Raw genomic sequence first — 13,030 nt, forward strand, 5'->3', positions numbered from 1 at the left:
ATACAATAGTTCACCAAATAAGTGACTCAAAGGGCCAGTTAGATTTTGAGGCTTATATACCATCTTAACAGGAGATGAAAAGAGGAAGAAGGACGTTTCTGGGACAACAAATGACTTTTGGGAAAAATAAATGGTCCTTTAGGAGAATAGATGGGAGGTATAACAGTTTTATGACAATGTCTATTTAGGCAATTTCTTATCCCAGTGCTGACTTCTCATCTCTGGTGATAGGAGTCAATCTTCTCTGATTGCAAAGCTCCCCTCTTGGAGGGGATTTGAGACAGTTGAATTCTTTTGGTAGGCTTTGCTTTTAGGCAGATAAGGGGAGTTCCAAAAAGCTTCTTCTTGCAACTGTTGATTCTTACATGTCTTCAGTTCAAAATAATCCTTATGCCGCTGTGACATATTTAGACCCCTTCCCTGATTTTCAGAAATATCACTTAAGATACAGAACAATTACACTTGAAAATAAAGTCCATCTAGGAAGAGATAAAGCACTTTTCCTTGAAGCTATCACCAACCTACAGAGGAGGATAACAAAAGGAGTCAGCAGGGAGGAAAGAAACCAAACCGTCTCCTATTTCTCTGCTTTGCTCTCTGAAAAATGAGTGGTGCACTTGTCCATGCAAAAGGGGTGTTAGAAGGGTTCCTAAATATCCCACTGTAAAATATTTTTAACTCTTCCATCCTTCCTGATAATGCTTAGCACAAATCTCAAGGACTGGCTGGTTAATGTTCATTGTATGTAGTAATAGTAACACCAAGAAACAATAATCTTAAAGGTGATGGAGTAATAAACAGGTCACATCTCTGAATTTTCTTACCTTTTTGTTTACATTGAATATTAAATATTCATTTAATAAAGAATGATCAATACAACAGCACATAATACCATTGACTATTACCCCCAAATTGATAGACACATACATATCTATACTTACTCCCTCTGAGAATAAAAGACCTGCACATAAATAGGGTTTCAGATCATCTTTTTAACAATAATTTTTACACCCACATTGTTAATACAATCTTGTGGAATATTCTACTTTTCAACCTTGTGAATTTGTGGCAAGATGTTAGGGCTATTTAACATGAGCTATACAGGCCCCTCAATGAGATTTACAGAGAAGTTTCAGTGGTTATGAGAGCCTCTTGATATTACATGTAAAATGTTGTTTGTGTTAAATACAGTTGATTCTCATTATTCACAAAACTTATGTTCTGTAAAGTTACTGTGAACACTGAATCAGCAAATCCTGAGCATTGCTCCTAGAGGAGATATATGGTTAGGTTCTTGCAAGCCTCTGGTTACAACACTTTTCTCAACTGATTAATACATAATCTTGTATTATGTGTGTTTCTATTTAAAGGCACTTTATTTAATACAATTGACCCTTGAACAACATGGGGGTCGGGGCACCAACTCTCCACACAGTTGAAAATCTACATATAACTTTATAGAGGGCTGTCTGTATCCATGGTTCCACAGATGCAGATTCAACCAACTATGGATCATGTAGTAGTACTGTATTTACCATTGAAAAATATATGTGTGTAAGTACATCCATGCAGTTCAAACCTGTGTTGCTCAGGTCAACTAGATACTTCTTATAAATAATTAATTATATGTAGTATTCCTTTGTACATAAAACAATATTTCGAGTACAGTATTTGTATCCTTGAACTCAAAGTCAATGGCACTATAACTAATGCCTTGAACAAAGCTAATCTAACACACAAATGTTCTCCAACAGGCACATGACAGCCTTCTTACACTTAGGAACACTAGACAGTACTTCAGCGCTATGATTAGGGGCTATTTTAATTTTATTTTTTTATTTTTTATTTTTAGTTTTGGCTGCGTTGGGTCTTTGTTGCTGTGCGTGGGCTTTCTCTGGTTGTGGAGAGCAGGGGCTACTCTTCGTTGCGGTGCATGGGCTTCTCATTGCAGTGGCTTCTCCTGTTGTGGAGCACAGGCTCTAGGCGCATGGGCTTCTGTAGTTGTGACACATAGGCTCAGTAGTTGTGGCATGCGAGTTCTAGAGCACAGGCTCAGTACTTGTGGCGCACGGGCTTAGCTGCTCCGTGGCATGTGGGATCTTCCTGGACCAGGGCTCGAACCCATGTCCCCTGCATTGGCAGGCAGATTCTTAACCACTGCGCCACCAGGGAAGCCCCAGGGGCTATTTTAAACAGTAAAATCACCAGCCAAAAGCACAAAAATGTGGCACAAAAATCGTGGCACTTAAGTAGACCTTGAAAAAGACACTTGTTTACAGCATGAGAGCTGGAACAAGAAGACAGAGTATCACCTTGTTCAACCTCAGCTGGAAGCATGCACCTCAGGTGTCAAAGTTTCCACTGCTCTGCATGTCTGCAAATGACCGTGAAAGCATGTGAGCACTGATTGATTTGGAGATTACAAATACATTTCAGCAAGTAGGCAAATTCACAAATACAGCATCCACAAATAATGAGGATCAACTGTATATGTGTTTTTTTGCAGTCATTGGCTTCCACCAGATTCTAAAAAGGATCATGACACGTTCCTTTCAAAAAGATGAAAGACTCCTGTGTAATATTCTCTGTCAACTCATATTCCCCTCCTTTCCTCAGTTTGATTTTTTGACTGCTGGACTCTGCCAGGACCTGTCCCCCTGCCTTCCACATTTGGTATCAGCACGTTGTCATCTCCCTCCCTGCCCTGCCTACATGAGAAGTGTGCCCTTGAGTGTGTGGTGTATATTTACATCACTATAATAAATATAGGTGAGCTGAAAATGACTAGAGATTTATTGTTCCTGGAAAAGAATATGAGCTGAAAGTTCTAAGTAAGGCATCAGAAAATATGAAGGGTAACAACAGCAATTTAAAAACTCCATCAGTTCCTCTTTGCCTTCTCCAAGATGAAATAGCAGAGGTGGCCTTGCAGAAAGCTGACCTCCACCACATTCAGCACCCTCACACTGGGCCGGTGTCAAGGCCAGCCTTGTTTCCTCATTCAGTGCTGTGGAGACTTTTGAGGGGAGTGATGCCGTAGGGACTGTTTCCTTGAGAGAGGGATGGATCACTTGATAGCAGTAAAAATTCTTGACCAAAGGCCTTGTCAAGAACCTAAATATAAATACTTCTGAGGTTTTGGGATGCAGATAGTAGGTACTTACAGAGACCAAGGGGGAAGAGAAATCCTTCAGTTTTTCATTTATTGCTGAGATCTAGATGGTTTGTGAGACTTTTTGGAGTCTGTGTCTTTATCCTAAAGTAAATTTAGTTGACAGATGAAGCAAATCTTTTTAATAATACCATGCTTTCAGACCAATTCTATAAGTTGTAACAAACCACACAGAAAGCCATAATGTAATGTTTAAGGAGTGGGTTTTAGAATCAGAACTGGGTTCAGATCTAGGCATGGCCAGTTACTAGCTGCAGGACTCTGGGAAATTTACCTAAAATCTTTGAGCCTTAACTTCTTTATATGTAGAATAGGAGTGATAATAGTGTTTACCTCATAGGGTCCTTTTAAGAATTCATCGACATAGTGTAGGCAAAGTGTTTAGCATAGTGATTTCACATCGGAAACAGTAAATGTTTTATTACTCACATTTTGATAACCATCTAAAATTCCATGTGTGTAGTCCATATGTATACAGAAGCTTGCTCATTTCCTGTGGGCTTGGGGTCTGTACCACAATTTGTAAAGCTTACTCATGACTACTTTGAAGGCTAACCAGCACCGCTCACAAGGAATGGGGTAGGACATTTGTCACGTGGGCAAAAAACAAGCTTGCTTAGCTCCAGTTGGCTTATATTGTTGTAGCAATTGGTGGTTTAGAAGAAGGGTATACTGGGTTAGAAAGACAATGTTTTTATCCAGAATATCAGTTCTACTGATCATTTTGAAATTGTTTTCATTGGAAGTATTTTCTCTGTCAATAAATAAAAAGATGTCCTTGCTGTATTGCATGGGAGCTAGTACTCACCTTATTCCATGGAACAAAACCCTGCATCCTTAGTATTGATCACTAAGCTAAGACTGAATCAAACACAGTAATGAAGGAAGGGGAACTGACTGGCCTCTTGTGTGTGTGCAAGGCAGTGGTTTTTAAATAACACAGGCTTTGGGAAGTTAACTAACAAGTCCAAGTCCATACAGCTATTAAGCGGAGGAGCCAGAATTTGAAGCAGGTGTGTCCAGTTCCAAACCCTGTGCCCTGTAACACATACCCCCTGAGCCTAGGAAGTCTTTCCTGTCTCTTTTCCTCCTATCTCAGGTAAAAACTTATAAGATGCTATGGAGGGGACTGGTTTTTTGTTGTGAAATCCCCACCTTTGGAAAGAACTATTTGTTAGATGATGACCTCAATAGAACCTACTTTCTGGATTGTTTCTAAGAGTATTTTTTTTTTTAATTAAATGAGGCTACCATTAGCTAAATTAGTTCAGAAAGACAAGTTCTTAGGTTAGACAACAACCTTCTCATCTCCCTTTTTTTTTTTTCGAGTTTTTTTGAATTCTGTGGAGTTCATGGCAGGCCCAGTGCAGACAGAGGTCTCCTACTTTGAAAGGTCAAGAGAGGCAACTTCTGGTATGTCCCTTGTCCGAAGTGAAATTCCCTCTTTTAAATCTACTCCATGCACAGGAGAACTTCATGACTATGCAAATATGCAAGAGACCCTTGACCAACCCAAGACCTTTCCAAATTCTTAAATTAGAAGGTACCCCAAAAGCATATTATTTATTCTTTAAAATATAGTACTAAATATGTAGATGATGAACTGTAGACAAGCATTAACATTTCCAAGTTGTATATAACACAGAATAGGTTTTTACTTACTTTTCAAGAGTTACTCTGTATGTGAGTATAAGGAGAGAACTAAAGTCGTGCTGGGTGGCTACAGGAGCCCACCAGCCCTATAACTTGGATTGCAAATTGGTGCTTCATTCTGTATTTTTCCAATTTGCTGCAGGGGATAGGTACTGATCTTGAAAATAATACATATCACACTTTAAAAATTATATCTTAGCAGAATTAATATACATCAAAGATTTTTCTGATCACTAAACTGTTAAATTATCAAATGCCAAGGGTCCACTGTATGTTCTGAGGAAGGGTAACAGGTAAATGCTACTAGTAAGAGAAATATGGATGAGCTTTTCAGCTGCCCTTTCACAGTGAATTACAGCTTGAGAGGCTGGCACTCGCTGGCTAATTTGAATGAAAAGGGAGGGAAAGGAAGGAGGAAAAGCAGGGTTCAAAGCAAGCTGTGGTTCTTCAGGGAGGATCTCTGAATAAAAGAAATAGTGGGAAATTCCCAAAAGATGTGTGCACATGAAGGTCAGGTGGGGAGAAAGAATGTTTAGGAAAACTCTCAGAATTTACAATTTGGCCGAAGGCAGACCCTAGCCAAGATCTTTCTTCCTTCAGTCCTAACTAGCTTTCCCCAAACCTTACCAGTGCTGAGCCCTATCCTCCAAGTGGGGGTGAGATGGGGAGGAAACCTTCCATGTGGTCCCTGCAGATAACGCCATAGGACCTCTGCAGGTGGGGCGGGTGTGTTTGTTTTTTTCTCTTTTCTCTATGAGAGCAGCCTTCCTTCTCAACACAGAGCTTTCATTTCCTCCTTTCTCATTAAAAAAATTAAAAAGTCAGACCTACAGGCGGTTGTACCATTGCTTCAGCTGCATCCAAATGAAATGATGGCTTTGGGAACAGATCCAATCTGCAGCCTAGAGAATGCAAGCTGCACCGCGCACCGACCCCCAACCCCTGACATCACTTCTCTCAGAGTTACCCTTATATTCCTGCTCACTATTTAGGTTGCTTTTCTAGTTTTTGGAAACTTAGCTCCACATTTATTCCCTTTCTTAAACAGACCTGTTTTCTTTATCCAAGCCAGTTGAAGCCTTTTCTTCCATTTTGCACACAGTCTCCTAAATGCCCTTCGAGGTAGGCGTCATTATCACCCACCTCCCCATGGCCCCCGTCCCTTCTAGCACCCACTTCTCACTGTTGTTGAACAAGGCTACAGACATTCTCACCCCGTGGGGAGGTGGCTGCCTGGACAGCAATCCACTGAGTGGAACACACGTGCTGACAGCAGCATCTTCCAGTTCAAGTGTCTGTGCTTCATACCCTTGCCACCTGTTCCGAGCAGATGGGAGGCTGCCACAGAGGAGGCTGGTGCTGAAACGCTGCTCATGTGCTCTGCAAACCAAATAGCTTTGTGTGTGCGAGAGCAGGGATTTTATTGTTGAGATAAAATGATGGAACACAGGGTGCCACAACTGTTTGCTACAATTGTTTTCATTCTAAATTCCTTCCAGTCGGTCCAGGTAGTTGGGGCAGATGATTGGGAACAGGTGTATCCCAAGCTCTGGTCCGCAGTGAGCATGTGGTAACTGTGCGTGGCAGGAGGGGTGTGGCAGGGTTAGCGTCTGATGGCCAGAAGGTGAAAGGACTCCCCTAATGCCCTGTGGTGCATCTGGGGCTTTGGGTTTGGGGCTTTGGGTTCGGGGCTTTGGGTCCAGGACTTTGTGATCGCCCAGCCTCATGGGTTTTGCCCAGTTTTCTTTTAAGAAATAATTTGGTCTCATGTGACATTATTGGAGAACTTAATAGTGGCCCATTAGAGCATGGAGAAATACAGAAATAACACTGATGGGGGTTTGTACTGAGACCATATAGCATGTCACAGAGTGTGGTCATTGTCAAGAGAGTAGAACAGTGCGAATTCTGTTTTTCTTTTAGATGTCTTTAAACTCCTCCCCCATGGTATGTACAGTTGTGTTCTAAACATCGAGGCGCCTCAGTTATTTGACCAAATAACCTTTCAGATTTGGGGAAAATAAATTGTCTATATCCTCAAACCACTCGCCTCTGCCTGTGTTCCAGGTGGACACTCTAGAGGTGATACGGCATCCAGAAGAAACCACCAACATGAAGGGGCAGACCATGGCTTCTTACTTCCGGGTATGGAGTCTTCTTGATCTCTATTCTGCCTGTTTCCAGAAAGGACTTGCCAGCCCTTCCCACAAGAGGCCCAGATACCACGGAGTCACTGGAATAAGAGCAAAGCTCAAGAGTCAGTTAAGAAAGGTGGTGGTGTAGGGAGAGGAAAATTATAACAGGGAACCTCCCTCTGAGGACAGTGTTCTCTGATCTCAGAAAGGCCAGATGAGCCCTCAAGTGTCTACAGAAGGCCCTCTCTGCCACTGGCACATAACCCTGTCCATTGAATGTACTGATTCTGTTAGCATTTCAGCTGCTTCTTGGCCTTAAAACTACTGGAGTCAGCCACTTTTCCAGCATATTTACTGAGAAGTAAAGTAGTTAATACAATTCCAGAAGGTGGTTTATCAAGTTCATGAGAGGCTATGTCTTAGCTTCAACTTTTCTTTTCCTAGATTGAATTGACCCATTGCAAGACCCTTTTGCCTGAGCCCAATTATTTCCCATCTCTGTTACCACAATTCCTCATGTTTCATCGGGTGAAATGACTCCTTTGAGTAAAAACGTCATCTCTAGAGGGACTCTGTCAAATGCACATTAGACAGGAAAGATAAGACACTGTCACTTTGTACTAATTTGAACAGATTTGTTTATCTTCAAATTATGAAGCACTGGGGTTGGAAGCCCCTTTTAGATCATTGACTACTGGGAGCTGAGGTCCAGGCAGCTTCACGATGGACATGCTGTTAAGCCAAAGACGGAACCACTGAACTCAGGGACAATGAAATAAGGTTGTAAGGTGGGGTCGGCCACAGGAAGGGGTTTGGCAGGAGTGCTAAGTCAAGTGAATCACGAGCTGGAGTTGCCAGGCAGGCTGAAGGGTGGGCCTGGGAGCCAGCACCATGGGAAGAAGTTTCCAGCAAAAGCCAGCAGGTTCAAGAAAGAGGTAAAGCTAAGAAGTCTGACTTATCCAACTGTGCTCTAGAGGCAGACTAGAATTGGCCTCAGGGGTATGGATTGTAAGGGCCTAGAGGACTTTGGGTCCGGCACTCCATCTGTGCAGTGATCCCTTCTCCAGCAGGTGGGTTTTCAGCCCCTGCTTCGTCCCTCATGGTTGGACATTTCTCATTGCCACTTATTTCTTATCTGAGACCTACCCTGATCATGTCCCTTTAGTGGCTTGACTATATCCTCCTAGCGTGTGTGTGTGTGTGTGTGTGTGTGTGTGTGTGTGTGTGTGTGTGTGTGTATCCCATGGGATTTGGAGGCTCTGATTGACTCTGTGAGGTCATTCTCAAGATCCTAGAGTCCCTCTTTCAGCAGAAGAAGCCTCTGGCTTACAATTTTCAGAAATATATCCATAACAACCAGTTGGGTGTCCTCAAAATACTGGTCCCCAAATGCTAAAAAAAAAGGCACATTGCCAAGCTAGATAACCATGTATTGGATTAGTAGGAGGTAGGATTATGAAATAATGGGACTGATTTTACATGTGGCTTGTAATTGCTCCTGAAGGCATGTCCAAAAGTGGAGCTGCCACAGTGGATGCCCATGAGGAGCAGTGAGCACCACTCAGCTTTTCCACGTGCTCTGTCTCTGCGAGAGCCACATGCCAGACACTCGGTGTATGTTAGTTCATCTTCATTATAATCTCTCTTTTCCCTCTGATTTTCTTGTTTTCTTTGCCTTCTTTATTTTTCTTGTTTTTCCTCTGCCTTATTAACAATGACATTGGTAAGATTTGCTTAGACTTTCTGGTGATTGTTAGGTTGAAGAAGCAACTGACCCCTTCCCTGAAAGCTGGACATTTTATGAGACCAGTGCTCTAACCCCTGAGTTGGGGAGCCAAAGCTGGATATTTTAAATTATGGATACAGTTTATGAACATCACCTTGGCATACCAGAGACAAGCTAGTTCTGGTGATGGAGTTAGGAGGTAACCTAAGCAAGTTCTTAGACGGCTGAGTTTCTGCCAAATGGGATATTGCTTGGCACCAGGTGATGTTTAAAGAATACTTTTGAATCTGTGGGCAGTGATAAGTACTCGTCAGAACTTATATTGTTACTTCTTTTTGCTGGATTCTTGTGTAGCCTCAAAGGTTCCATGAGTTGTTTACAAGCCAACAAACTGCCCTGGAGGCCCAGCAGGCCTGTGTCATAATTATCTATTATGTTTGTGGTAACCTCATTTCATGAGTGTTTTTCTCCCTGGTAGTATTCTCTGATGGATCTGCTCTCCAAAATGGTGGTGGGACAGCCCCACTTTGTACGCTGCATCAAGCCCAACGATGACCGAGAGGCACTGAAGTTCACCCGAGACAGAGTGCGGGCCCAGCTCCGCTCCACAGGCATCCTAGAGACGGTCAGCATCCGCCAGCAGGGTTATTCCCACCGTATCCTCTTCGAAGAGTTTGTGAAAAGGTCAGTCTGGTATCTTGGGAACTACATTATGTTAAATGCAGCTCTGCCAAGGCCATTCTGTCCCCTGGGATCACTCCTCCTACCCACTTGCCTCCAAACATGTAATTGGCTAGTTACCAGCTAGCATTTACTTGCTTAAATGTTGTGTTTCTCTTGTGCTCCAACTAAATTATACAGTCATCTGGAGGACAGGTTAAGCTCCCTCCTGATCACATTTGAAAAATAAAAATGTCCATAGATATTTATCTGTTATATATCCTTAGGTTTCAAAATCTCCAGATATTTAATTACTATGACAAAAGTATCCCTCCATAAATGGGTCAAGATTCTGGCAAATGTAAATGCAGCCAGACATCCACTCCTCTCCCAGCATCTGGCACGATATAATATGATAGCTTACATCTACATAGCACCTAAATTGTCCCAAATATATAATCTCCTTTGATCCATACAACTGCCCTGTAAGCTAGGCTTTATTATTATCCCCATTTTACAGTTGCGGAAATTGAAGCACAGAAGGAAATGAAGTGATTTTACCAAGATCCCATGCTAGTAAATGGCTGAGCCAAAATTTGAACCTAGGCAGTCTGGCTATCGCAGCCACACTTTTAATCTCCTCTGTCTACTGCATTCAATAAATGCTTACTGCAAAAATTGCTGTAGAGCTTTCTAAACCCAGAAACTGCCTTTACCTAAGAGTGAAATGCTGCTCTTTTCTGAACAGCTGCCATAGGTATGCCTTACACATGCATATGGTTACAGGTAGAATTTTCACAAAACTTTCCGTGAAGAAATAAGGAACAAGAATAACAAAAAACCATCTCTGAGGAACACTACTGTCTGAGGATATCCAGAGAGGAAAATTAATATTCATTTTAAAATCTGTTCCTTTTTACCACCATTCTGAAACTTATGCCCAAGGTCGTTTTTCCATGTTTTCCTCAGGGAAGAATGGATCCTAATATGGCAGGTCGCTTCATCAGGTCTTCCCAATGCCACTAAATTCCATGGAGACACAAAGGCAAAAAATGTTCCTTGCAATGAGAGCTTTTAAATTAAAAATAAGAACGAAATGGCTTTTTAAAACAAAGTGTCTTTGAGCCTCTTTTTCCCTCTTAAATTTAGCGGTGGAACAAACAAACAAAAAAAGATTATTTTAGCTCATGAATGTGACTAGTCAAGTATTTTTAGCCACTAAGTGTTGAATACATAAAAATATTTAAGAAAACAGGTCAAATGCTAAACAGATTGGCACTTCTTTGTTCGTAATCAGAAAGCCAATAGGCAAGTATGAACAAGAGTTTCAAAATGTCAGTAAATCTGAGGGTATCAGAGATTTCTGAGCCAGCAGGTTAATTGGTATTTTGATCCTTCTGAGCAACTTAACAACAAAATGGATGAGTTAACGGTTTCCCCCCTTGATGTTATTCAACAAATAGGTGTGCCTCTTATCTTCCTGTTCTGGAGTGCTGTTTTGTAAACTCTTAGCAGGAAATATGCAGACAAAACAGTCAAAGGCAGGGCTTATCAGGTGGTGGTAAATAAAAGATAAAGACTTGTTTAGTGTTACTCTTTACCTTTTTGTATTTTCTGGCACTCAGGACTGAAGCCTGACGTGCACACCTGAAAGGCAGTGTTTTGAGGATTATGTTGTCGGGGTTCCCAAATGCAGAAGGACTTCCCCGAGTCACCCAAGTCTGCAGACATGGCCAAGCCTAAAACATTTCTTTGCCCCATCATCCTTGAATTTTCTGGCAAAATGACTTAGAAGTGCCCTTTCTATTTTCCATTCATGGAGCCTTCAAAGAAAGGGTTACTTCCAACACCCTCTCATCAATGGGGCCAGGTGGATTGGAAGCATTCATCTATCTAGTCTCAGGTAGGCATGAGAAAGGCCACCTGACAATGCTGGGCAGCTGGCTGAAACCTCCTGGAAGTCATGCTGTTGAGACATCACAGAAAATGACTATGAACACTCATTGGCTTTGTGGTCAATGGGCTCTGAAGTATGGTCCGGCAGAAGGTCTATACTGGGATACACACATATGACTGCACATATTGGGATGTGTTCTGGCCAATGTCTAAAGGGTAGCACAGCACATTCAGTTGTTCAAAGTCTTATGGTTTGTTTGTTAAACTCTTGTAGTAAATAATATAATTTAGTGAGGAGATCGGAGTTCTCGTCTCCTCTTGGATATAGTATTTGGCAAGTAACCTAATATTTCTATAAAAGGTGTTTCATCATCTGCATGATAAGAAGTCAGGAATACACAGAGCCCACATCCTAAAGATTTTCAGGGATTACATGCAGATTCCGGGGCCTTAGCCTCTGAGTCTTCCAGAGAGGCCCACCTCTCCCAATTGAGCTCACAGGAGGGAGAACTGCATCTCCCAGGACCCAATTCATAACAGTTGTTAAATCAGTGGCTGTTGAACAAAGTGAAACTCTTACCTCTTCTCCTTCATCAGCAACTTCCATTTCTTCTCATGATGGCATGAGAGCTATGTGCCCTGGTATCTCCTTCATCTCCTTCTCCCTTCTATTCCTCTACTTCCTCTCCTCCAGAAATCTAGGGTCACCTCTGTCTTCTCACTTTCTTCAAACAATCCATCAAAAGTCCTGCCAACTTTACCTGCTAAAGTTTCTCAAAAAGTTTCGCTTGGGAATTTCCCGATCCCTTCTCCCAAGGCCTTTTAATAATAATAATAATAATAATAATAATAATAAAGCAACAGCTTAAGATATAATTCATATATGATAAAAATCACCCCTTTAAAGTACACAGTTCTGAGGTTTTAGTATATTCACAAGTTGTGCAACAATAACCACTATCTAATCTGAACAGCTTTTTATGTGCTTATTGGTCATTTGTATTATTTCCTTTGAAGAAAGATTTATTCAAATCCTTTACCCATTTAATTATTGATTTTTATATATTCTGGATACTAGCCCATTATCAGATATATGATTTGCAAATGTTCTCTCTTATTCTGTGGGTTGTCTTTTCAATTTCATGATGGTATCTTTTCATGAATGAAAGTTTAAAATTTTGATGAAGCCAAATTTTTCTGTGTTTTCTTTTGTTAGTAATGCTTTTGGTGTCATATCTAAGAAACCATGCTTAATCCAAGGTCATGAAGCTTTATTCCTATGTTTTCTTCTAAGACTTTTATAGTTTTAGGTCTTATATTTAGACCAGTGGTCCATTTTGAATTATCTTTATGTATGGTGTGAAGTACAGATCCAACTTAATTCATTTGTTCATAGATATCGAGCTTTTCCTAGCACTATTTGTTGAAAAGACTATTCTTTCACCTGTTGAATTATCTTGGCATCCTTGTTAAAAATCAATTGACCATAAATTGGTCATAAGTTATTTCTAACTTCTCAATTCTATCCCATTGATCAATACCTATTCCAAACCTTTTGAGGCTCTTTTGTCCACCCTCTTGACTTAACTTCCTAAATGGACTTCATGCCTGTTCTGTTCTCCAAAGAGCCACAGAGTACAATTTACCTAAAATTTCTATTTAATCATGTTGCTTCCTTGATTAAAATCCTTAATTGAAATGACCATCCCAGGCCTCAGTGGGTGAGCGTCAACTCCTCTGCCTGATATGGGGAGTCTCCCTGTCTGGATCCTGCCCACCTTTCCAGTC

At 41.3% G+C, this 13,030-nt stretch overlaps 1 protein-coding gene across 1 annotated transcript in view; it reads left to right on the plus strand.

The window, feature by feature from the left end:
- Positions 1-13,030, plus strand: part of MYO3B (myosin IIIB) — a 473,243-nt gene that overhangs the window by 311,695 nt on the left and 148,518 nt on the right. The window contains exons 26-27 of the mRNA XM_059053510.2: positions 6,893-6,970; positions 9,165-9,370. Of these exons, the coding sequence (XP_058909493.1) occupies positions 6,893-6,970; positions 9,165-9,370 (284 nt within the window). The remainder of the gene's footprint in view (positions 1-6,892; positions 6,971-9,164; positions 9,371-13,030) is intronic.

The sequence above is a fragment of the Kogia breviceps genome, chromosome 2 (assembly GCF_026419965.1).
Source record: "Kogia breviceps isolate mKogBre1 chromosome 2, mKogBre1 haplotype 1, whole genome shotgun sequence".
Lineage (NCBI taxonomy): Eukaryota > Metazoa > Chordata > Mammalia > Artiodactyla > Physeteridae > Kogia > Kogia breviceps.